This window comes from Solanum verrucosum, unplaced genomic scaffold (assembly GCF_900185275.1).
Source record: "Solanum verrucosum unplaced genomic scaffold, falcon-dt-bn FXZP01000008.1, whole genome shotgun sequence".
NCBI lineage: Eukaryota > Viridiplantae > Streptophyta > Magnoliopsida > Solanales > Solanaceae > Solanum > Solanum verrucosum.
Window position 1 is genome coordinate 1,802,612 of NW_026020195.1, and position 24,576 is coordinate 1,827,187.

Here is a 24,576-nt window from a genome sequence, read left to right on the forward strand (position 1 = left end):
TTGGATGAATATTCTGTATTAGTTATACTCAATTTAAGTTCCGGTAATATTTTTAGTCAGCATGATAACACCAAAACATCAGCAGACATCAAAATGTCAATGTTCAACTTACTTCAAACAAAACTAGACAAGAAAAAAATGGGAGATTTAAAAGCATAAAACACTAAGCCATATTTTATTGATATTAGAAGATCTCAAAGTTTGGAACTAAGCCTTATATAAATAAAAATAAAATACTCCTATGATGTCTCAGAGAAGGCAATCAAAAGCTGCTCCACATAACCACAGCAGCAGCAGCAATATGAAACCTAAATCCTCAACCAAAATTAAAACAAGTAAATTGATAAACAAGTAAAATCCAGTTCTAGTTAACTCATAGTCTATTAGCCGTCGAAGAAAATGAGCAAAAGCTATAAATAGCATCTACTTTTTAGTCTTTGCTGGACCATCGGCGATAGACAGCTTAGCCAAGTTGTCCCCAGTAGGGTTGAGCTCATCCCAAGCTTCGATCCATGTGACCATGGCATCTCCTAGCTTGGTGAAATAGGGATCGATCTTGGAAAGTTTTTCCTTGACCTGCTTTGAGAGCTCGAGGTAGCATTGCTGAACGGTTGTGCACTCTTTAGAAAGAGTTGCAGCCTGGAAGAAGGGTATGATCTCCTCTTGCCAGAAGATACCGTTGTACTCCTTTTTGAGGTTAACGAATGGGTTGCTGGCTTTGCTGTGCCATATGTAGGGCAGACCAGTCTTGATTCCTAGTCCCAAATGGTCACAAATGACCTACAAATTTGATGATATTTCACGTCAGATTCTCAATGCTTCATAAAACATCAAAATGTCGATTCAAGGAAATATAGGAAGTATGCATGCATACCTTGGTACACCAGCCGGCCCACATATCGTCGTAACGACCAATTGGCTGACCGTCACCCATGAGACCAAAGTACATTGCAGGTCCAATGAGATCACGGTCAAATGCCAAGTTCATTCCACACATGGGGAACAAAGTGCCTTTTGGAATCGTCATGACAGCATCAACATATCTGGAACAAGATATTAATGGTAATTGGATAAGTATAGTTTCAAAGGTAATAGCAAACTAGATAAGCTCAATCCTACGAGTAATCAGATAAGATCTACAATTTGGCTCATGAAAAGTGTACATACCTAGTGTTCCTCTCATGAGGCTTAACAAGCTGTGTGGGAGCATCGTAGTCAGGGATGTTGAGCCACAGTCCATGAGAAACAGCTGTTGGAGCACCCTCACGCATGCTGAAAGGGTAGCCACGGACGAAATCTGCACCATCTCTGTATGGATCATACAGAGTGTTGAAGAAGTGTGGGGTGGATGGGCACAGGAGGTTCTTGATATGCTGCTCAAGTGCATTGATATCCTTGCCAGACGGGTCTTTGGCCACCTTCACATCAGCAGATAAAATTTCAGCTTGTGGGCAAGACAACCGAAATACTCTTTAGCGCTAGAGCTTTTTAAATCAAGGCATTGAAACAAAATACTCGAATAAAACATTCAAATAATGCCTCAACCAGTAGAGAACAAATATAACATTAATCTCGATCCTTACAACATTTAACTATACAGGAATGCAGAAACAAAACAATGCCAAAGCATAAACTTTCGTTACAAATCTAACAACCTCTTTTATGTGTAAACATACGCCAAAGACCTAGTCTTAATGGTACAAAAGAGTAAGATCTGTCACCACACTTGATTTCACATAAAAACTATACAGATCCATCAAAACTTTCACACAGAGAATATGAATACACAAAAAAAAACTATAAAACCCCTCAAAATTCACCAAGATCCAATTTTTAACCTTCCCCACAACAAACTAAAACAAAATAAAGGCATAACCAAACACAATTCAGCATAAGAGATCCATAACAATAACCAAATCACATTACTAAATTTCCCAAATTTGGTCATCATAAACCCTAGAAAAACCCCAAATCCAATACTTTACAACCCCTCAAAATTCACCAAGATCCAATTTTTAACCTTCCAACACTTTACAACCCCTCAAAATTCACCAAGATCCAATTTTTAACCTTCCAACACTTCAAACCTCCACAAAATCCACCAAGATCCAATTTTTAACATTCCAACACTCAAAAAACACCTCAAAATTTACCAAGATCCAACATTTATCCACCCCCACCACAAATCAAACTTAAACAATCACAAAAAACATAACCATAAACATAAATCAATGCAAAAAAAAATCTTTAAGAAAAAAAAGAAAGAAGAAATACTCACAAAGCAATCATCATCAATGGTGTAGATATACTTCTTCTTAGACACCATATACCCAAAACACCTACAAGCAGAATCCTTAAAAGAGATACAAGAAGCTTTAGGACCCAAAATCCTGTTAATGTCATTTCGATTATAAAGCTCATAATCAAATCCTTCAGGGACCTTAATGATCTTTGAAGGATCACCATCTTGAACAATAATCAGATGGTATGGCTGAAAAAAGGGTCTCCACATCTCCAAAAAATCAAGATTTCTTATTGTGGGAATCACAATATCAAGCTCATCTTTCAACAGGGGTGTTGCTGCTGCCATAGCTAATTTCTCTATGAATTTTGTAGATTTTGATTTTTTTGAGTAAAGAGAAGTGAAGGGTTGTATCCTATTTATACTACTTACTGTAGAAGAAGAAAGAGTAGTTTTTTCCTTTTTTTTTTTAAAAGTTATTTGTGTTGACTAAAATATTACTTGAATCCCACTTGGTATGTACATGTATGTGTTTCAAAACATGGAAAGGTAGTATTAAAATGCATTAAATGTTTTTTATTTTATTTTTTCACGGTATTTAGTATTCGTATTGAAGTTTAACTATTCAAATTCGAGAACTCTTATTAAAAAAAAGAGCAATCGTACCACGTCCATTAATGGTAAAGATATGCATTAAATGCTTTTTTTTTTTCATCTATAGTTCAATATCTGTATTGGAGTTTGACCGCTTGAATGTGAGACATTTGGTTAAAAATGGAATAGTCTCATTCAGTACCAAGTCTGTTATGGTAACTGCATTAAATGTTAATCTTTAATTAATCTAAATAAAGACAAATTTTGTTAGTAACTTAGTATTAGTTATTAGAAAAATAATAAATAAATTTGGTGAGAATAAATTCTATTGACTTTTTGATTCATGCTTTCAGATTAGGTCTGCTGCATCTTTCCTTTTCTTTTTTCGCGATACTTATTTTAAATTTTTAATTAATATATGTAATTAAATTTTATTTTGGAAGTAAGAGCTATTTGTCAAAAATAACTTTATTTTAAATTTTAATACTATATTTTAAATTAAGAATAGAAAGTTACTTACTATCTGTGTACAGTAAAATGCATTAAATGAATCCTATGAATCTAAATAAAGACATAATTTGTTAGTACTAATTAAAAAAATAATTCAAGATATTGTAAAATTACAATCTTGAAACTAAACTAGTTTATAACATAGATAACTTAATTGACCTTCTCTATATTGAATGCGTTATACTATGGTCTATAGCTTTGGTATAAAAATAATACTAATTTTAACTGATATCTCCAATTAAATATGAAATAAACTCAATCCTAACTTTAAACCGAAATAACCTCCTTAATCCCTTCAACCAAACAAGAAAAACTTGTTAATGAGATCTTGACATAGTGAATAAGTTATGTTGGACATTTAGATCTCTTATATTTAAATTATTTATCCACCATAATCTATTGTAATTATATGTAGGGAAGTCAAAATTTATTTTTATTTTTTTGGTTAAGATATATATTTTGAGATAGTATGCAACAGTCTATTTGTACTAATCTTTAATGTTTTACAAAATTGTTAATGTACGTAAAGTAATAAGTTGCATTAGTTAATTAGGATTAAATGTAACTTTTATTGCTTTTAAATAAAGACATAATTAAATATTGTTTGAACATGCTTTACACAAACTTTCACATGTAATTGTCTATACATAAAATCACATGAGAAGTATTGATATGGGATTAGGTAGTAAAACTAAAATCACATGATATGAAATTCTTTAAAAAAAAATCATTAAAAATTCACGAGAATTTACCTAAAATAGTTTAACTTAAAGGATTCCGCATAAAGCAAAAGTTTTTTACAAAAATATAGGATAAAGCTATGTATAATAAACTTTTATAGTCTGATCCTTCTCCAGACTCGGCACATAACGAGAATTTAGTGCACCGTACTGTCACATTTTTAATAAATATGTTATTTAGTTGTAGTCTTCTAGTGAAATTAGATATTTAATTACATTTTTATATAAGGGTAATAACTAAATTAATAAGTGCCAGAAATTTATAGATCCCCTAGTTTTAAGAGAACTGTAATTTACCTTCAAAATTGTATTTAAATGAAACAAATAGTATATATATATTGAAATAGTTATAAAGGATTTATAGATCTAATCCAACTAGATTGGGATCTAAGTTTATTTGATTGATTCAAATCAAATTCTCATATATTAATTTGAACTAGAAAGAGAAAGAATGAGAGAAAAATACATGCATATATATAACGTTGATTTAATAAGTAGGCAATAACTTAGAAGTGCTAATTTCAATAATATTTTTTCTGAGCCAAAAATCTATCGAAAACATATTTTCTATATGTATATATTTTACTCTTCTCAAATCTTACTTTTGAGATATAAATTTTATTCATAATCCGTTCGAAGTTCCAATTAAGTCAAAATTAAAAAGAAAGTAAATGAAGGAGAGTTTGAACGTTAAGAAATACATAATTAAGGACAAATTCACTGTATTTTTCTACATAGATGAACCCCATTTGGACAAAAAAAAAGAAAAGGATTTATGATATTTATTTCAAAAACAAAAATTGATTTAACTTGATCTTTTTAGCACTTTTCTAAAAGGGACTTTTTTTAATAACGGAAATAGAATAAAACTTTTGAAATATATGCGATTGTTCCAATAAAACTTCATTTATACAAACAAATTATTCAAAATATAATCAAATATTTTTTTGGAAAAATGTCCTATACAAAAGGATTCTTAAAAAATAATACTAGAGTGTCACACAACGTGTGATAAATTTAAGTCGAGACTATTTTATACTTGTCATATCATAAAATAATATAACCAAAATTAGTTATCCTCGAATAAAACAATAAAAGTGTCGAAAATATTCCTAAACTCTCTCAATTTTTTTAAATTTTTTTTACAACATAAGATGAAAGATATTTTGGTAAATAAATATGTTTTTCTTAAAATATAGTAAATACATAGCATTTTTTATACAACAAAATAAACAATCAATTAAAAAATAATATTATAAAATAACTAATTGTATCATAGCTAATTTTATCATAACTTATCTTCAAAACAGCCGAACATATTTAATTATTTTTCCATATGTTACGAGAATTCAAATTATTGTTACCCAATCAATATAATATTTTTTTTTAATTAAAAAATCTATTAATTTTTTTCATATATTTGAAGTCAAACTGTTCAGTTTTCACATAAGTTAGAAAGTGAAAAGGTTTGGCATATCTAAATGTCTCTGTTAGGCAAGCATGTATCTATTTAAGTACTTTTCCCTCTAATTTGTTTGATTTTTTTAGTTAATATTTCTGAAAATTTGGTATATTTTTATATTTAAAATTTAAATATTTATTTAATCCTTAGTAAAAAAATAAATTAAGTAAATGTCATGATATATTTAAGATCAAAAGTTTTATAAGTTTTCATTTTTAATTATATTTTGTGTTGAGTCCCCTTTTTTTACCAAATAAATTTGAACGAATAGAGTATCTAAGTCAAGTCAAGAATAAAGATAAATAAGAAAGAAAATAAAAGATATAACGTATATACCAATTTTTATTTATTTATTATTCAACGCGCTCCTTTTCCTGTGCAGACCTAGCTAATTTTTTGATGGTCCAAACAAGTGAAATTTCTTTTGATAATAGGTGATGGTGATCTTCAAATCAAATTCGCATTTGTCTGTTCTGATAATATATTGAAGTATGCGACTATCACATATAAAAGTATAATCTATTAAGAAAATACACTTTTATTTATTTAATTAGTGAGAGATTCCAATCCTAGAATATAGCTTAATTATCATTTTTAGCAGTAATCACAGTACTGCTAATAAACACTAGAAATGACTTTTTAAGTAACTGAGAAGATTCCAACCCTATAATTAATTATTAGCTTAATCTAATTAGCACTAGTATTTTCATGCATTTCTTAGGCAATAACTAATTAATCAGACAGCTAATAAACACTAAAAATGACTTTTTATATAAGAAAAATGATTTAATAGTTCGTGTTGCATAACCTATACAACGAAAATCATCTTAAAAGTGTTTAGATTTAATCAAACTCTAATATAAATATAAGATATCGATTAAAAAACAAACAAAAAAATGAGATAAGATAATTCCATAATTTATTCTAAAATTGTAGTCCCAAAATTTATGTTGGAATCACAATTCAAACATTTTACTATATAAAAATAAATACATTAGCTGTTGTGGTCATGATAATCAAACTTCCACTTGTTTATTATTTTTTTTTGAATCCGTCTCATAATTTTACATAAACTATAATGTAAAATAATGTTTCCTTTTCATTACTCTCTTCGACTCTCTGTCTCAATTTATATAACACATTTTTTTTAATTAGTCAACCTAAAAGACAGTGATATATTTATTTATTTGTCAAATATATAATAATATTATCAACATTATATCAAAATTGAGAAAAAATAATCTTAAACATTAATTGTAATAATCTTTTTATATTTTTTAAAAATTTATAACTATATCACATCAATTAGGCCTTACAGAGTAATAGGAAAGTGTGTGAGAGGTGGGGGTTTCATACATGAACATTTGACAATTCAAAAATAACGTGGCATGACAGCAAATGGCCACTTAGAAAACAACACATTAGTTATTTATTTTTCACCTAAACTTACTATAAAGTATTATTTAATTAATAAATTCACATGTTGACTGTTTCACATCTAATTATTTGCACGTCTTCTACACTTCTTTTAACATGTCTTCACATGTTCATGAAGTGTTTTTGCATGCAACCTTTTTTTGAAAAAGAATAAATAATAATAATTAGGGAAAGCCAGAAAAAGAGGGAAAAAAATAAAGAAAAAGGCAAATAAAAATAAGAAAGGTACGTTATAAAAAGAAAGATTTTTGTTCATGAATTGCTCGTAATTCGTAACTATGCACGATAAAAATGATTAATTCTTTATTTATAATGAGAAATCTGTTAGTTAGATAAATAAAACACGTTTGTTGGAAACATAATAGTAATAAAATAAGATTTAAAAACTCTCTTAATCTTTGTTAAAAAAATTGTTTTGAGATTTATAGAAAATCAATAAATTTTAAATCATATATTCGTCTCTAGGTACAAGTGAATCTTATAGCCCATCATAAAATGGTGTAAGCTTCTTTGAAGTTCAAATAGTGAAAATAGAACTCTAAAAAATCTTTTTTTTTATATTATATATATTTGGAACTCTAACTAAATTTTATAAAGTATATTTTTTAGATGTATTAGCCAAAATTCTTGTTCAAAATTTGTTTTCTCATTAATGGGCTAAATTTTAAATAGTTTTGAAACACTTACTGAAATCTATGGAATTTGCTATGGACTTTCACATTGGGCCAAAGAAGAAATGGACTGTACCTAGCATTGATCCATTAATATGAGGGATCAAAGTGTGTGGATTTTAACATATGGTCAAATTTATTTTTATTAAGATTTAGATGTCTGAATCATTATGACGATTAATAGTTGTGATAGATGATAACTAATGACAATGTTGAATAAGAACGATAATAACAATAAATAGTAATGATTAATTGCGGTGATTGTCTATATTGATCGATTGTTGTTGTTAATGCTAGTTGATAGCATGATTGTAAATGATAGCTAGTGATGGTGATGACTGATTATAGTGATAGACAACAACGACAATTATGGTTGAGACTAGAGGATGATGGTGGTTTATAATGGCGTCAACGATAACATTAATAGTTGATAATGATAGGTGTTGACATAACAATAAATAAATGGTATTGGTGAAATGTCATCATTTTGGATTTTTCAAAGGTATTTTTCACATGCTTATTATAATTTAGCTGACTGAATCATACAATGTAGTTGAGTTGATGTATGTTATATAGCTGGTAGGGTTGTTATCGGGTTATTGAATTAACAATTTGGATATAATTGAAAATTTATTAAATAAACGGGTTATATGTTCAGAAATGTATTGCTTAATTTTTATATATAATAAATGGATAACATGTTTTATTCGTATTTCCCTCAATATAATGATGGTTTCGATTTTATATCAGTTAAATCGGTTAACCAATAATGATTGTTAAATCAAACTAAATCAATCAATATCTTATTAATTCAATAACGATGTAGCATACATAAAAATCGATAAGCCAAACTAGGATTCCGTTAGTTCCACCCCATCCGACCCGACCCAAAGGTAAGGATTTAGTTAGTTCAACCCGACCCGACCCGAAAGTAACCCACGAAATTAAGGATTTGATTAGGGTTTTAAACTCTCCTTTTCAAACTTGAAGATAATTGACTCCTGGCACAGATTTTTGAGAGAAATTTTGCAAGTAAAGATGCCAACTTTAACGAAGTTAGTCACAATGGAAGAAGCCGCTGAGCACAACACTAAGGATGATTGTTGGGTTGTCATTGACGGCAAGGTGCTTTTTGGGTTTTTTTTTCTTTCTTTTTACTGTTTATGGGTTTAATTTGCTTTTTTGGGTGTTTTCTTTTCTGGGTTTAATCTGCTTTTGAGCTTTTTGATGCCCTTTTCTTGCTTTTGTTGATGGTGTTTTGGAATGTATTCTTATTGTAAATGTGATTGATTGAATATTCTCCTAGGTGCTTTCTGATGGATTCAAAGTGGTTATGATTGTCTTTTTATAAAAGCATAATACATAAACGTGATCTTTAACTATGCCCTCTAACTTTGGGTGTGCGCAAATAGGTAGTTATAAATATGTAGAGAATTTATCAGGTAGACGTACTTGTTCAACTTTATACAAGTATAAGTGCGTATTTGTTTACACTCAAGTTGGAGGGCATAAATGCTAGTTGAGGTCAAGTTAAAGGATCTATTTATGTATTCAGTATTATGCCTTATATAAACTAGTTTTAGTTATTCTTCAGAATGACATATTAATTACTAGGATTTATGATTCTTTTTTAGTTGCCAAATGCTACTTTCAAGTTTTTTTTGTTTGTTTTTAATGTTAATTATCTGACTTGTTTGCCATGTTGAAGTTCGTTTAGGCGTCTGAATGTTATGTTATCATATGTATCTGGTTAGTGTTAGGTTAGACTGGCCTTTGTTCATTGAGACTGTAGTGTATAGGATTGAGAATGGGACGGGCTCAAATGTCCTCTAATGACTATGTAATAATGGACTTAGTAGAAAATAATGTAGTCTTGATCATTGTTGACTATCTTTGCTATGGGTATATCTAGTTTTTCGCACTAAGAACCCACGTGCATATTGCACACCTTCAACATGAGTGCATGAAGGCAAAGAAAGGATTTTTATAACATAGCAACCTTGCTACTTTTGTACTAAGCATAATGACGGGAAAGTGTCAGCTGTTTGAGGGTAGTGACGGTATCTCAAATGTCCTCTAATGACTATGTAATAATGGACTTAGTAGAAAATAATGTAGTCTTGATCATTGTTGACTATCTTTGCTATGGGTATATCTAGTTTTTCGCACTAAGAACCCACGTGCATATTGCACACCTTCAACATGAGTGCATGAAGGCAAAGAAAGGATTTTTATAACATAGCCACCTTGCTACTTTTGTACTAAGCATAATGACGGGAAAGTGTCAGCTGTTTGAGGGTAGTGACGGTATTTGGTTTCTTATTGGAATTGGGGCGAGTTAGTTAGAAAAAATAGGGTAGAGATTTTGTCTTGCTAATTTGGAAGATAATCACCGGTCTTTTCTAGTTGTTATCAGGTAGATTAATGATGTAATGAGGATTGAGTACTGACATGACACCAGGGCTAGACAAATGAAGATTATGAAAAACATATAGAATCATACATCAGACTAAGAAGACTGCTGATAATCATCACACATCCTGATTTGAATGCTCCCTAATGTAATGAGTAATGCAACAGGAGCCTATAAGTTTATTCATAGAGCGAGTTAATCACTACGAGCTGTAAATGACATGGTTCAGGGCAAATAAAAGTTCATCCACTACCTTTCTCCTTTGTGATCTGTGGAAAGGTGGTTGCATCGGGGCAGGCTTTAAAGGTTTCCATTGATTAATATCTACAATTTGAGAATTTGCTTCTTCCTTAAAACTAACTCAATGACTTTCTTGGGGGTAAGGTGATGATGGCTCCCTTTAGTTTTCACTTGTGCTCACACATAAATCTCTAATGCTATGAAAAATTTATGCAACGTTACATTGCACGGTATTTAGAGGAGTTGTAATAATGGTTATTCAATCTATGCTTTTCTCATAGTTTTTATCTGCTTGTTTCCATATTTAGCTGACTAATTTCATACATGTTGTGTCTTATGATTTGGACATTTTTCTCTTTAGTATAGTTCAAGGCCTCAGACTAATAGCAATCGTGCTTTTTGAATAAGTACTTTTGAATAATATCAAGTTTTGTCTGACTAATTAATTTGAGTATGCTTGACAAATGTTCCTAAGGGGAAAAATACTTCTTTTGGCTTCTTAAGAAACAACTTCTGCTATTATTCAAAAACACTATTTCCTCCCCCCCAAGTGTTGGCCAAACACCTCGATTTTCTAAATAAGCACTTTTTGAAAAGAAGAAGAAGCACTTTTGGCTTTCCAAATGCTGGCTAAATAGGCTATTATCGTCTTCATATATTTTGACATTAAAACCTGAAACACTGTTACAATTAAATTCCATAGCTGCTCTTAATGAAGCCTGAACTTCCTGATAATTACCTCTTGCAGTTAGTTGAGCTAGTTTAACTTCATCCAAGTTCCAAATTATTGTGCTTGCACATAGGCTATTTATATTCTTTCTTTAGTACTACCACGTTCTTGTGTCAGCCTCAATTTTAATAAGACGTTAATATGGCTTAACATACTCTATGCCCTTGGCCGCGATTTGCCAGAAATAAGATAGTTCTGAAATTGCAACACCACCACCAAGTGAGACTGATGATCTCTCTGGTACTCTTAACAAAAATCTATTTGCAACACGATAACTTTTTGTTTGCTCAAGGGCCATGCTCAGAAATCACATTCTAAGATATCTTTACTACCATGACTGAGAGATGGCATGGAAATTATGTTTATGTTTGCTCTGTTGATAGTCGTGTTGTTGCATCAGAACAATGCCGTGTAGCATTTGAGCTGATATAGATGAAGTTTTATTAGTTTACCTGATTCTCCATTTTGCTGATTCAAATTCTTAATTTGTTTGCATGGTGCATGCAGGTATATGATGTTTCATCTTATTTAGACGAACATCCAGGAGGAGATGATGTTCTACTTGGTGTTACAGGTACCAATTCAATCGCGTTCTTTGCTTTAAAATTACTGCACGCTCAAAATAGTGAAATAAACAGGACTCACTTTTTATGATGCATTTTCTTGTAGGACAAGATGCCACTGATGAATTTGAAGATGCTGGACACAGCAAAAGTGCGAGAGAACTTATGGAGAAATTCTTCATTGGGGAGCTTGATACAACATCCTCTTCCATCCCCGAACTTGAGATTGTCAAGAAGGCGGGCAAAGATATTCCTCAGAAGTTTATGGAAGTTACTAAGCAATATTGGTTTGTTCCAGTAGCAGTTGTTGGCATGTCTGTGGTGGTTGGCTTCTTGTATACACGCAAGAAGTAAAATCAGTTCGATATTCCATCTTAGATGTTAGTAATATTGTGCAACATAGACTGAATTTTTTTTTCGTCGTATCTTTGGAGGTCCAGGAATTTGGGACATGATATTGCTGAATGCCCATTTTTGTTACTGTTTGAGATGACAGGAAATTTTCAACCACAAATTATCACAAATAGGCATTTCAATATACAGTTGCTATCATTTTGTAGTTGATAAAGAGTTTTCATTTATTACCTTTTTGAGGATATATAATAAAGCACTCAGAAAGGACATCTACTTTCTTCCCTTTTAATATCTTTTAGTACTGTCCTGGTCAGCTTGCATTTTCGAGTTTTATGATACCAATTGAAGGCAAAACCTTAGGGGTCGTTTGGTTGGGAACAAGTTATCTTGGGGGTTAGCTATCCTGAGATAACTTATCCCATCACTATAATATAAATGGTGGGATAAGTTATTCCAAACATGATAACCAAACAAGATAAGAAATTTTTTTCCAGCACTATTATTTTTTATCCCTCACACCAAATGATCCCTAAAAGACAGATAACATAGATTGGAAATATCTGTTCAGAGATGAAGATTTCTTAAGCAAATGATTCAAGAAACTGCTCAACTTTTCGAGTAAAATGGTAACTCATAAAACTTTGCTCTTTCTGGTTGTATCATTTCAGCTTTGAGTTCTTCTGCAAAGACACAAATCTTTGCACGAAATATGTTTTACAATGAGAAAGGAATGAGCCCAGAAAACAAAACGTAGCTTGCATTAACTGTTTTATCTCAGTTTTCTTTCCAATAATGCATCACACAGACGAAGGGCGTCTGCATTGTATTGAACATTATGTACTCTTACAACATTGGCACCATTCAGAACCCCTGTGGTCACAGCAGCAACAGTTGCTGGATCTCGTTTATCTGCAGCAGGACGAGCACAGACATCCCCTAGGAACCTCTTTCTTGATGGTCCAATCAATAAAGGGGCATGAGAAAAAGCCAAGCTCCTCCTAGCAATCTCAGCTCGAATGGTTGTCAAACCAGTTAGAATATCCAAATTATGTTCAGTGTTCTTGGAGAATCCGATTCCAGGGTCAATTATCAACCTCCAAGCAGGAATACCGGCTAACTCTGCTTCCTTGAGCCTCTCGTAAAGTTCAAATGCTACATCCTTACAAACATCGTTGTATTGCAAGTTCTCGGGGTTTTGCATTGAAGATGGATCACCTCTCATATGCATTGCTATGTAGGGAACTCGAAGTGCTGCAACAGCACTATACATGCTGGAATCCAAACGTCCACCAGATACATCATTTACAAGATGAACACCCTTTTTCACTGCTTCTGAAGCAACTTCTGAATAGAAGGTATCCACAGATAAAAGCTTCCCTTCAGCCTCGGGTATCTTTGTGACAGCCTCAATGACAGGAATTAGCCTATCTAGTTCTTCTTCAACGGATATCTTTGAAGCATTAGGGCGTGTGGATTGTGCACCAAAATCAATCATATCTGCACCTTCTGAAAGCATCAAACGAACCTGAGAAACTGCTGCTTCTACGGATATATACTTCCCTCCATCGCTAAAGCTATCGGGGGTCAAGTTAAGAATACCCATAAGGGAGGTTTTCAATGACCAGTCCTGTAGGTGGTTTCCTACTGGCAATACTCTTTTCATCCCATTTCTCCCCACGAGAGATTCACCTCCTAGTTTTTCCCACAACTCGAAAAAATCACTTGAATGTTTCGAAAATGAATGCCAACTTGCAACTGTATCGTTATCTATGTCTGAACCGAGTAGATCAATCAAAGGTGCTACCACAAATGGTCTCTCCCAGATTCTTTCATGTGGAACATCAAGTATCTCAGAATGAATCTTGAACTTCCCATAAAACAGAATATCCAAGTCAATAGGTCTAGGACCATATCTAATCCCATTTGTACGACCCATGTCCTTCTCAATCTTCTTGAGTGCTCTCAACAGCTCGTGAGGCCCTAGTTTCGTGACACCTCTAACAGCAGAATTTAGAAACTGAGGTTGATCAGTTACATAAGCAGGTGCTGTCTCATATAAGCAAGCATGCCTGGTAATCTGTATACCTGATTGCTTCATTAGGTGCAATGCTTCATCAAAATTATTAAGTCTGTTTCCAACATTACTTCCCAAAGCAATTATCACTTCCTGCTCTGGGGAATGAACTTCCACCACACAATCCGGGGATGAATGGATAGAGCAAATGCCCGGTGCTGCAAAACAAGATTGAAAAAGAATATCAATCAATCAATCACTACGTGTCTACGCCTTAATCCTAAAACTAGTTGAGTGTCAGCTCTATGAATCCTCTGTGTCACAGTCAAACCTCTCTATAACATCACCATTTGTCTAAATATTGTTTGGCTGCTATGTGAAATGCTACATAATGTTATTACAGAGGATGAATGACTGTATTAAGGTCCATTTTATCTCAATTTTTAATATTCAAAATGAATATTTTAGAGAAACGGCTTCTACATCCATCAAGATTCAACAAAACTCCTCAATCAAATGTTGAAATGGAAGCTTAAACCCATTAGAACAGCTCAACATCTCAAAGATAAACTTCAGACATTATCCAAAGTAAAATCAGAAACACGACTTCGTAATTTCTTTAGAAAAAGCAATAATTTTGTACAAAATGTAGCCACCTTACCCTTTCCCCCCGCAGAGGTAGAGAGACTGTTTCCGAAGGACAGCTCAACTCAAGTAACTCATAACAAAGCAACTTTAAAAAATAGCACAGATACACAAAGCAGACATGGTAAATAATAACAATATCATTACATAGCATTCAGAAAAAGAAACAGTAACAACAAATATTCCATTAATACCACTAATTGCAAATACCAATTACATCAGAACCTTATAAAGATTGAAACTTTATCACTGATAGAGCACAAAAAAGATTGGGAAAACGCAAAAAGAGGGGTAAAAGGGGCTTGAAGTTACCATAACACGATTTTTTGGATGTTTTGAACCCAAATTTTGTGGGCAGTAAACGCCTGAAGACATTCATTTTTTGGATGTTAATGGCTCTGTAGTATTCCAAGATTCACAAAAATGGAAGAAATCTTCAGAATTATCATATTATGAACATCAAAAAATACAGTAAAATGGGATCTTGGAAACAGATTAAGATACCCTTTTTGTTGAACAGAATATAATACAAATGCAAAGCCTAAAACATACCTAGTGGCAATTTGTTAAATTCTAATACACACTAGGGACATTCTAGTCATAAAAAAATGTCTTTAGGTATATAAATAATAATTATTCAGAAATAGTGAAATAATTATTCTATTAAATTTAAAAAGAAAAAAAAATAATTTTTTTGTTCCCTCAAAAACCCAAATCCCAAAACCCCTCTCCTCATCCAGTTTTTCTTTACTACTTCACAGTGACCTTGAAGGTGTAAAACCCCACTACCCATTTTTGGGTCTTCAGGGTTGTAAAGATTGAATCTTTAAGTTCTTTTTACTATGGCCGCTCTCTCTTTCAGCTTTTTTTCTACACTCTCCAGGTTCTTTTTACTCAATTCTTTAAGTTTTTTTGTCTTTCTCATATGTTCTTGCATTTATTGTTTAGTGTCATCTGGTTTACCTGTGAAAAGAATGATACAATAAACAGATAATTAGTATAAAACTTCTAAAGGTGTCACCTTTGTAACTATCCTGTGTGTGGATAACATTCTTTTGTGGTGAAATTTGGAAGTGAAGTTGAATTTTTGTGTCCATGCTTTCATATACTGTTAGTTTTGACAGCAAGTTGAATTTCATCCTTTTTTTAATTTGATTTTAGTTAATGCATAGAGTTGCTCTTTTGGTGAATATTTGCTGAAATGCAAAGGGATAGAGGACAGTAAATAAAGGATTCAAAAAATATAATAATAATCTTATGGCAAGAAAATTCAACAATTTTTATATATGTTTAAGTCTAAAAGAAATTCATTTTTCTCTAATTACATAGTATGATTTTCAATGAATTTATCTTTGTCTCGGTTATCGTATTTTTTTAATTTTTTGATGACAAGGGAAACCCGCTGCCGCTACCCTTTGGGTGCGCACAGGGTAAAACCCCCGCTCCTATGCAATAACTCGCAAACCACATAGGAGAGGTAACGGTTATCGTATTATCTTCTTTGTTGCTACTGCTCTCTTCTACATTATTTTCATCATGTCTTGCTTCACTACTGTATTTCCTTTCCGTACTTGTTTTGATATGCTTTTACTTGAACTGAGGGTGTATCGGAAACAACCTCTCTATCTTCACAAGGCAGGGGTAAGGCTGCGTACACACCGCCCTCCCTAGACCTCACTTGTGGGATACACAGGTTATCTTGTTGATGTAATATTTAACCCCCTTGCACTCCTCTGCCTCTAACCCCTGCCTGCACTCAGGGGCGGAGCCAGCATGTCTTTAGGGGGGTCATCCGACCCCCCTTCGGCAGAAAATATTACTATATATACATGGTTAAAATTATTTTTTAGATATATATAATAGATATCGAACCCCCTTAGACTAGTTCGTATGTTTACTCCTTCAAATTTTGAACCCCCTTATTGAAAATCCTGGCTCCGCCACTGCCTGCACTAGCCGAGTGCATGGGGTAATCCCTTTTCATTAGTGGATAGTTGGATTTGGAGCAAAGCCATTTCGTTCACCGGAAACCAGAACAAACTCATTGACTTTAAAGTTGCTAACTTTTAAATGAGAAGTCAATATGTATGCAAAGAGGATGTTTGTCTTGATTGTAATATGAGTGTCAAATGGAGGTTCAATTTCTTTGCTTTTCTGTATGCATCTTAGATTTTCTGACCTCAAACGTGGAGGAAATTTGAAGGATAATTACTGCTGAAACTAAAATATGTTTCAAACAGGAAGAGGATAATACTAAGATTCTATCTTTCTCTAATATGCAGGCAGCATCTGCATTGGAACTTTTACCCAACTATGAAAGTAATGCAACTTCAAGATCTTAAACTTAAAAATAAATGGGTTCTTATGGCAGTCTCGAAAGAAGGAACTCCAGAGGGTATAACTGAGGAATTATCGGAGACAGAGGTGGTTGGTGCTGGGAAAAAGACTGGCAGGACATCAAAACGAGCTCCAGTTTCATCTAGGCGAAAGAAAGTAGTTGAGCCTTCGGATGATGATCCTGTTAATGATGAGGAAGCGGAAAATACTTCAGGGTCAGTTGAAGAACCCAAAAAAATCCGGAGACGAACCCGAAAGAAAAAAGAAACAGTGGAGAGTTCATATGGTGATTCCATATCCGATGTGGAGGGTAATGTCACTGATGAAGAAGCTGTAACAGAACCAGAATCAAGTGGGAAACCAAAGAAAACCCGACGAACCCGGAAGAAAAAAGAGACAGTGGAGAGCTCATTTGAGGATTTCATGTTAGGTGTGGAAGGCAATGTGACAGATGAGGAAGGCTTACCAACTTCAGGGTCAAGTGAAGAGCCCATAGAAAAACGAAAACGAACTTCAAAGAAAGGTAAAACCTATTTGTCTTCCTCATCATTGAGCACTTGTGCTCTCTTTATATTTGGCAAGTTTCAGAAGTTTGAATCGCAAATCTCTCTCTGCATAATTTTGCAGCTGCTTCTAGCTCTAGAAGCCTGGAGAAAGAACCAATGCAGAAGGCCACAAGGGGGAGGAGGAAGAAGGTTAATAATTTAGAGGATGAAGGTAGCCAGACAGAACTTAGTGATATTGAAGAAGAGCTACATGTTGCAAATGTTGATGCCGATAATGAGGAAGAACTGGACTTCGATATAGATGTTGGAGAGGATATTAGCTTCACATATGGATGGCCACCCCTTGTATGTTGCTTTGGTGCAGCACAGCATGCATTTGTTCCTTCAGGGAGGCCATCCAATAGACTTGTAGACCATGAATGGCATGAAAGAATGAAAGATGTAATGTGGGATCCTGAAAAGTTTATCAGGGCTCCAGGGGGATGTTCAAGTAATGTTGCTGTGGCTCTTGCGAGCTTGGGAGGTAAAGTTGCCTTCATGGGGAAACTTGGTGATGACGATTTTGGTCAGTCCTTGGTATATTTTATGAACATCAACAAAGTTCAAACACGATCAGTTCGCCTTGACAGTAAAAGAGCAACTGCCATTACACATATGAAGATAGGTAAGAGAGGGGGCTTGAGGATGACTACCACCAAACCATGTGCTGAGGATTCTTTATTGAAGTCTGAGATCAATATAGATGTCCTTAAGGAGGTGAGAATCTGAAAGAACCTAGTTTTATTTGGAAATGTGAAAAGATTAATATTATAGTTTTCCTTTTGGGTGTGAAAGTTCCCCGACAGGTTTTTTTGTGGAGTTTACAAGTATGGAAGTCATTATTGACATAATTTTTAATATTGCATAATCTTAGTGGGATCATAAAATAAGTTACATGTTACTTTTTCTTTTTATTTTTGAATTCATTTTGTATGTTCTGTTAGTACTAAGTTGTTTCCATTTGTTCTAATATGTCACACAGGCAAAAATGTTTTACTTCAATACATTCTCATTGCTTGACCCAAATATGAGATTAACCACATTACGGGCAACAAAGATTTCGAAGAAGCTCGGAGGGGTTGTCTTTTATGATCTCAACCTTCCATCTCCACTATGGGAATCAGGTGAAAAAGCCAAAACATTCATACAAAAAGCATGGAATCTTGCAGATATCATAGAGGTGACGAAACAAGAATTGGAGTTTCTATGTGGAATAGAACCCTCCGAGAAGTTTGACACCAAGGATAATGACAGGTCTAAGTTCACTCACTATCCACCAGAAGTAATTGCTCCACTTTGGCATGAAAATTTAAAGATTTTGTTCGTGACTAATGGGACTTCTAAGATTCATTACTACACCAAGGAGCATAATGGTTCTGTTCTAGGGTTGGAAGATGTGCCTCTGAGCCCTTATACTTCTGATATGTCTGCATCTGGAGATGGCATTATTGCAGGTAAAAGAATGACCACCTTCTGTATATTCATAATTTGTTCCTTTAAAAGCTTCCTCATTAGAGACGATGGAGTCTGCTATGTGATGCATTTATGGCTTTTGACTAATACCTGCAATATTTATACCAATTGGTAACTAGGCATCTTTGCCATTTGTTTTGAGATATATTACGTAACTTTGGATCAATAGATAGCGGTAAGGTAATGACTTAACATTGAATGAAGTCATGTCACATCTGAACAGGTGATGTTTTCCTTCCAAGTTTTGGCAGGCCAACGGATATCTTTAGTAGTTCATTTAGATTCTCATTATTACTACTCAAATGTTGCTTACTTATCATGCTAGACATTTGCTGTATCTCTACCTATTAGATTGGATTGTTTCCTCAGAAGAATAAATAATTTTCGTTGGTGTTATAGGGTCTTCTCGACTTAAATTCTGTTAAAACTTTTGTTCAGGTATCATTAGAATGCTGACAGTTCAGCCTCATCTTATGACTGATAAAGGTTACTTGGAACGAACTTTGAAGTATGCTATTAGCTGTGGTGTAGTAGATCAATGGCTACAGGCGAGGAGATTAGGGTATCCTCCTAAAGAAGGTATGGAAGATGACGTGGTCCCAGACGACCATGGCATAAGGTCAGTAACAGAGAGGGAATACAGAACACTGGTGCCTGTAAGTTGATGGTTTATATGCTAGTAGCCCATTATGCTTGTGTTGCCATGAAATGCTAGATGCTGTCTCCCTTTGAAAGTTGAAAGTCTTGGTTGTTGGAAATGATTCTTTCTGGCATCACTGTGATTGTAGCTGTAACTGCTTGTACACGATTTTTTTCCGAGTTTTGGTACATCGTGGTATCGGAGAAATCATACAGAGGGAAATAACGTCAGTAATTCCATTTTCCCTAGGCTTTCTTGATGTAACATTTGTACTATTTTTTTGACATATTGGAGAAATTTAGATCATTTACCAGCATAAAAATGCATTGCATTTGTTGTGTATCACAGACCAATATCATATCATCTCCTTTTTGTTATTCCTGAATGCACTTGTTAGAGCTTGAGCCCTTTTTTTGACCCTCTGGTCTCTGGAGCCCGTTGGACCGACTACTCTGAATTCACGCCCGAGGAGGTCCACTATGGGGAGTGGGGTGGGGTGGGGCGGAGGGTTCTAGCGCTCCCTGTCAAGGATGACTCCATTTTCAAAGTTCTAATCTGAGTTCTCTGATTAGAAGTGAATGAGCTTCTATCATCCCACCACAATCAAAGTTTGAAGAATTCTCTTAATATCAGTTTCTCTGAAGGCACAGTACATAAATAAACACTCCAACTTTGAGAGTGTACACTATAACACCTTCGATGCTGGCGTGACACATAAATCTTGCAGCAATAAACATGTTAAATTCAACATTCCTCTTGTTGTACACAATGTAAATTGCTAGAGTTGACAAAGAAACTAGCAAGTTTAAAAATGAGATTCTAGTAAAGGATCCAATTTTATTGCCATCTTCCCCAATGAACACACTTCTCAAACCCCACCTCAGAAGAGAGGACTGCAGGTGGAAGATAACCTATCCAACAGAACAAAAAGTTCCATATTTTCTTCTCAAACAAGAAAAGGGTGTCAAAAATTTGAAAAAAAAGAGGGGAAGATCAAAAGAAAAAGACTTGATGAAAGATGAGAATGAACTAAGTTGCATATGCCTTTGCTACATACACCATCATACATTTTTGAAAGCCTGGCCCTACTCGGAAAATTTTGCGCTGTCAAGTTTTGAGGTAGCTGCCTTGTCCAGAAACCAAACCAAATTCCCTTTAGTTGGCTGGACCATTTTTGCAGGCAACGTCGGGCAGTCAGGTCCAACATCATCAATTGCCGAATGAACGGCCTCTGCTTTGCTGGTTCCAGTCACAACTATAGCCACATTGGACGCGGAGTTGATAACTGGCAAAGTGAAAGTAATCCTCTCTGGAGGGGGCTTTGGTGAGTCGGTGAGAAACGTTACCCACTCTTCTTTCTCATCAAGTATGGAGTGATTAGGGAAAAGAGATGCAACATGTCCATCTGGTCCCATTCCCAGAAGGATGAGGTCAAACTTGGGGCAGTCACTGATGTCTGAAACGCTGATTACACGAGTCCTCACAAGCTGTCGAATAACAAACTCATAGTCTTCAGCAGCTTTCTCTGCTGAGACCGTGTCGTTAATGGAATGTACATGGCTTGGAACGATAGGCACCTGAAACGTAAAAACACAATAGATATGAGAAATGCAAGAGAAGACAACTTTGGAAATTAAGATCAGAACCAAAAGATCACATTAGAATATCAAGATTTCGTTTTGTTTAATAAGTTGGTTATTAAGCTTTATAATTGCACTTATATTATGAAGCATCTGTATTACAGGTAATATGATCTCGAAAAACTTAAACAATTATCGTGTAAGGTTTTGATAAATATAGAAAAAACACGATAAAACAATAATAAGGTTTCAAGTAAAATAATTTTCCAGTCAGCAAACCTATAGGCCATGACAGCATGACAGATCTACAAAACATCAGTAAGCTTGAAGCAAATGAAACTGAAGAGAAGTGTTGCTTGTACTGCCGAGAAGTTGTAAATCAATCACTTCAGGTCAGCAGCCAGGTAGATGGTCTTAGTATGACCTCGAGTTAGTATTTCAACTACTTCGGGATCCTGAGAACCCATAGTGCGCGACTACAACTGAACATTGTAAGGAACTGAAGCCAGCATAAAATTATCTTGCATGACTGACAGTTTACTATGTTCACTGTGAATTCAGCTTTATATGCATCCTCAGTTAGTCGATGAGCTTAGTTAAAAGGAAATAGCTACAGATCCCCAAACATAAGCATTTACACCGTACATCCATTGATGTCAAAGCATCAACATATTACACATACCATAATATTTTGAACCTCCATATTATCTTGCCTCCGAAGAACCAAAAACGAAAAGAAGTCCATAGACTCTTGAGAATTTAACTGAACACAGCTATCTACCACATCTTAGAGAGTCCTGCTTTGTTTTCTTTTTGCCCGATCCCTGTCCATACGAACTCTGACCCCCCACCCCCACCTATTCCTCCAGTCACCCCTTCAAAGAAAATTACCACTGCTAAGTCACAAATTACATGTGGATGGATGAACACAAGCAACAATGCAACATACATAAAAGATAATATCAACAAGTACATTTGACTGGTCTTTAGCATAAGGATTAAGCCAAAATTAGTTTTACAACAGCCTGGATGCCTCCCTTCATATTTGAGATGTCACCATATACAGAGAGGAAACTATCTAATTCTTCCACCTCGACGTTGTACAATTCTGTATTATACAGCTGAAAGATAGTATCTTTATGATAAACTGAATCAACCGAAAAGAGGAAAACCTCATTAGAGGTTTATTTTAGAGAACACTTGACAAAAGTGCATGTTGTCATCAAGGATCATAACGCGAAATAGGGAGAGTCATCGTTACAACTAAGATTTGTATCAATAATCCCATTAATAGTGCATTAACATAAATATGACATGTAAATTAACAGTATGCAAGAAAATCATGTAAAAATTATCTACCTTGGACAAAAGTCCATCCTTAGCAAGCTTGTAATTACTGTCAGCATGATTTTTCGCCACCACACGTTCGTCCACCCAAAATATATACCACTTAGCCCAATCAACAGTTTTGCTATAAGGAGCTTCACATAGTTTTCTGCTTTCCATGGATTTTCAAACCAATTGACTACCTCATAGAGAAGGGAAACAAAAACATTTGAACAGGAAAATACAACACACTTACATACCCCATCAAACTGATGAGGGAGCCACCAGATAAAGCAATAGCAAATACCCCCCTCTCCTTCACAGAAGCCTCCGATAATTCTGCGATATAATCTGCCAAATCGGTGTTGAGTTCGTCCAAATACTCGTAAATCCTCACCTCTCTTCCATCTTTATTAGCCCCAGAAAGAGCCATCCTTATTTAGAGGATGTTAGATAACACTTCTCTACTGCACAAATCATAACATAGCAAAGTAACAAGTCAACTACAACTGAGAAAAGAAAGAAGTCTTAACAATTCCACAATGCTCATTTAGCATGAAATAAAACACAAATTCTACAATTGCACAATCTGAAGAAAAGTTAAGGGGAAAAATTATGGCTTCCTTTTGGTTAAACAACAACAACAAAACAGTGAAATCTCACAGGTAAGGCCTGGGAAAGGTAGAATGTACGCAGTAGGTAGAGAGGTTGTTTAGACCCTCGACTCAAGGAAAAGCATATCAAAGCAGATCGAAAATCATGACAAAATACTATAGAAAGCATTATGAGAAAAAAATAAAATAAAGGAACAGTAACTACATCAAAAATGAGAATTCAACAGCAACTGCACTACATGTACTCCTTGAACATCACATAGTAAAAAAAAAAACTGATCTTTGACATTTGCAAAAACCCCTTCCCCCCAGCCCCCCACACCAAAAAGAAAGAACAAGCAAAACCAGTAGTCAAATTCTGAAATTAGAAACTCAATAATCAAGAACAAATGAGACTAACCAATTCAAACTCATAATTCAAGGTTCAGAAATCAAACAGACTAGTGCATGATCACTTCTTCTTTATAATTGGGGTAAGGGAAGAGGATTACAGAGTAGAGAATCGAATCCTCGCCAACAAGGTAAAAGTTCAGACAGTCAACCAACTATCCTACTAAGAAGATCACTTACACAAACATCAAAAGGGGGAAAAGGGGACAAAAAAAAAAGAACTAAACTTGATCAACAACAAGATCAAAACTCCATATCATTAAATCAAGAACATGCACATGAATAAAATACTCAAACAAACAACACTAAACACAAAACCCCAAATCACAAAAATCATCATCCTCTTCCATTAACAATCTAGAATTTCAAAAAATCCACCAAGTAATCACCAAGAATGTCAAAACTAGAACCCAAAAGGAAAAAAACACAATCTTGGATTATTAATAACATACAATATAATATAGAGAAACATAAAAAAGAGGGGCTCTTACAAAGAAGAAAGAAAATAATGTGTTAGGCCAATAAAAGGGGAAAAATTGAAGAGGTGAGAAGAAGAGAAGATGGGTATCAGCAATTTCTAAAACATATATAAAGACAACACATACACACACATACAATAAAAATAAAAAACTAATCTTGAAACATTTTTTTTTTTACTGAATACAACATGAATTTTGCTACCATGAATCCATCAGAAGTCTCGATTTTGAGCTCGTTATACGAATTTAAATTAATCAAACTTTAATATATATATAAAAAAAAAAGGAAACTTTACCTGGTGGGATACCACTGATGGTGACAAAAATGTACACAAATTCTAATTTGTTTTGTTTCAATGGATAAAAATGAGAGAGAAAAAGATGAATCATGTTCCTTACCTACTTTTAAAAAAAAAACAGAGATACAAGAAAAAATAAACCATCTAATGTAAAACTTGTGTCAGGAAAAAAAATAAAATTCTAAGTAAAACAAAAACTTTTCCTAGATCTTCTGCTGTGTTTTTTTCTTGCAGTTAAATAAATTCTTAGGTAATTAATTAAGTAATTAATCTTAAGC

The 24,576-nt window shown here is 34.0% G+C and overlaps 5 protein-coding genes across 6 annotated transcripts; 2 read left to right on the plus strand and 3 right to left on the minus strand.

The window, feature by feature from the left end:
- Nucleotides 1-146: 146 nt before the first annotated feature.
- On the minus strand, nucleotides 147-2,628 carry LOC125829901 (probable UDP-arabinopyranose mutase 1). Its single transcript, XM_049509123.1, has 4 exons — nucleotides 2,279-2,628; nucleotides 1,168-1,418; nucleotides 875-1,043; nucleotides 147-780 (listed from the first exon to the last, which is right to left on the minus strand). The coding sequence occupies exons 1-4, from the start codon at nucleotides 2,588-2,590 to the stop codon at nucleotides 424-426; spliced, it is 1,089 nt and encodes a 362-aa protein (XP_049365080.1). The 5' UTR covers nucleotides 2,591-2,628; the 3' UTR covers nucleotides 147-423.
- Nucleotides 2,629-8,629: 6,001 nt separating this feature from the next.
- On the plus strand, nucleotides 8,630-12,245 carry LOC125829717 (cytochrome b5). Its single transcript, XM_049508909.1, has 3 exons — nucleotides 8,630-8,781; nucleotides 11,547-11,613; nucleotides 11,709-12,245. The coding sequence occupies exons 1-3, from the start codon at nucleotides 8,695-8,697 to the stop codon at nucleotides 11,954-11,956; spliced, it is 402 nt and encodes a 133-aa protein (XP_049364866.1). The 5' UTR covers nucleotides 8,630-8,694; the 3' UTR covers nucleotides 11,957-12,245.
- A 382-nt stretch (nucleotides 12,246-12,627) lies between these two features.
- Nucleotides 12,628-15,107, minus strand: LOC125829813 (folate synthesis bifunctional protein, mitochondrial). Its single transcript, XM_049509008.1, has 2 exons — nucleotides 14,928-15,107; nucleotides 12,628-14,188 (listed from the first exon to the last, which is right to left on the minus strand). Exons 1-2 carry the CDS (start codon nucleotides 14,992-14,994, stop codon nucleotides 12,726-12,728), a joined length of 1,530 nt encoding a protein of 509 aa, XP_049364965.1. The 5' UTR covers nucleotides 14,995-15,107; the 3' UTR covers nucleotides 12,628-12,725.
- Nucleotides 15,108-15,315: 208 nt separating this feature from the next.
- On the plus strand, nucleotides 15,316-19,763 carry LOC125829748 (fructokinase-like 2, chloroplastic). The gene is made up of 5 exons (XM_049508940.1): nucleotides 15,316-15,498; nucleotides 16,898-17,475; nucleotides 17,580-18,214; nucleotides 18,480-18,951; nucleotides 19,409-19,763. Exons 1-5 carry the CDS (start codon nucleotides 15,458-15,460, stop codon nucleotides 19,633-19,635), a joined length of 1,953 nt encoding a protein of 650 aa, XP_049364897.1. The 5' UTR covers nucleotides 15,316-15,457; the 3' UTR covers nucleotides 19,636-19,763.
- A 664-nt stretch (nucleotides 19,764-20,427) lies between these two features.
- On the minus strand, nucleotides 20,428-24,075 carry LOC125829691 (probable 6-phosphogluconolactonase 1). 2 transcript variants are annotated; one of them, XM_049508877.1, is made up of 4 exons: nucleotides 24,012-24,075; nucleotides 22,777-22,983; nucleotides 22,550-22,685; nucleotides 20,428-21,187 (listed from the first exon to the last, which is right to left on the minus strand). In XM_049508877.1, exons 2-4 carry the CDS (start codon nucleotides 22,947-22,949, stop codon nucleotides 20,696-20,698), a joined length of 801 nt encoding a protein of 266 aa, XP_049364834.1. In that variant the 5' UTR covers nucleotides 22,950-22,983; nucleotides 24,012-24,075; the 3' UTR covers nucleotides 20,428-20,695. The 2 variants fall into 2 exon arrangements, with proteins under 2 accessions (XP_049364834.1, XP_049364835.1); XM_049508878.1 differs by lacking the exon at nucleotides 24,012-24,075 and adding an exon at nucleotides 23,899-23,917.
- Between the last annotated feature and the right edge of the window lie 501 nt (nucleotides 24,076-24,576).

Bases quoted from the DNA above. Each gene is read 5' to 3' on its own strand.
- LOC125829901 (XM_049509123.1), bottom strand. From the start codon at position 2,590: ATGGCAGCAGCAACACCCCTGTTGAAAGATGAGCTTGATATTGTGATT. The intron at 1,044-1,167 runs GTATGTACACTT...ATCTTGTTCCAG, and splicing joins CCTCATGAGAGGAACACTAG to ATATGTTGATGCTGTCATGA. The intron at 781-874 runs GTATGCATGCAT...TCAAATTTGTAG, and splicing joins GGGCCGGCTGGTGTACCAAG to GTCATTTGTGACCATTTGGG.
- LOC125829717 (XM_049508909.1), top strand. From the start codon at position 8,695: ATGCCAACTTTAACGAAGTTAGTCACAATGGAAGAAGCCGCTGAGCAC. The intron at 8,782-11,546 runs GTGCTTTTTGGG...TGGTGCATGCAG, and splicing joins GGGTTGTCATTGACGGCAAG to GTATATGATGTTTCATCTTA. The intron at 11,614-11,708 runs GTACCAATTCAA...ATTTTCTTGTAG, and splicing joins TGTTCTACTTGGTGTTACAG to GACAAGATGCCACTGATGAA.
- LOC125829748 (XM_049508940.1), top strand. From the start codon at position 15,458: ATGGCCGCTCTCTCTTTCAGCTTTTTTTCTACACTCTCCAG. The intron at 17,476-17,579 runs GTAAAACCTATT...ATAATTTTGCAG, and splicing joins AAAACGAACTTCAAAGAAAG to CTGCTTCTAGCTCTAGAAGC. The intron at 18,952-19,408 runs GTAAAAGAATGA...ACTTTTGTTCAG, and splicing joins TGGAGATGGCATTATTGCAG to GTATCATTAGAATGCTGACA.
- LOC125829813 (XM_049509008.1), bottom strand. From the start codon at position 14,994: ATGAATGTCTTCAGGCGTTTACTGCCCACAAAATTTGGGTTCAAAACA. The intron at 14,189-14,927 runs GTAACTTCAAGC...CTTGTTTTGCAG, and splicing joins ATCCAAAAAATCGTGTTATG to CACCGGGCATTTGCTCTATC.
- LOC125829691 (XM_049508877.1), bottom strand. From the start codon at position 22,949: ATGGCTCTTTCTGGGGCTAATAAAGATGGAAGAGAGGTGAGGATTTAC. The intron at 22,686-22,776 runs GTATGTAAGTGT...CATGGAAAGCAG, and splicing joins TCCCTCATCAGTTTGATGGG to AAAACTATGTGAAGCTCCTT. The intron at 21,188-22,549 runs GTAGATAATTTT...TTTACGTTTCAG, and splicing joins AGGATGGACTTTTGTCCAAG to GTGCCTATCGTTCCAAGCCA.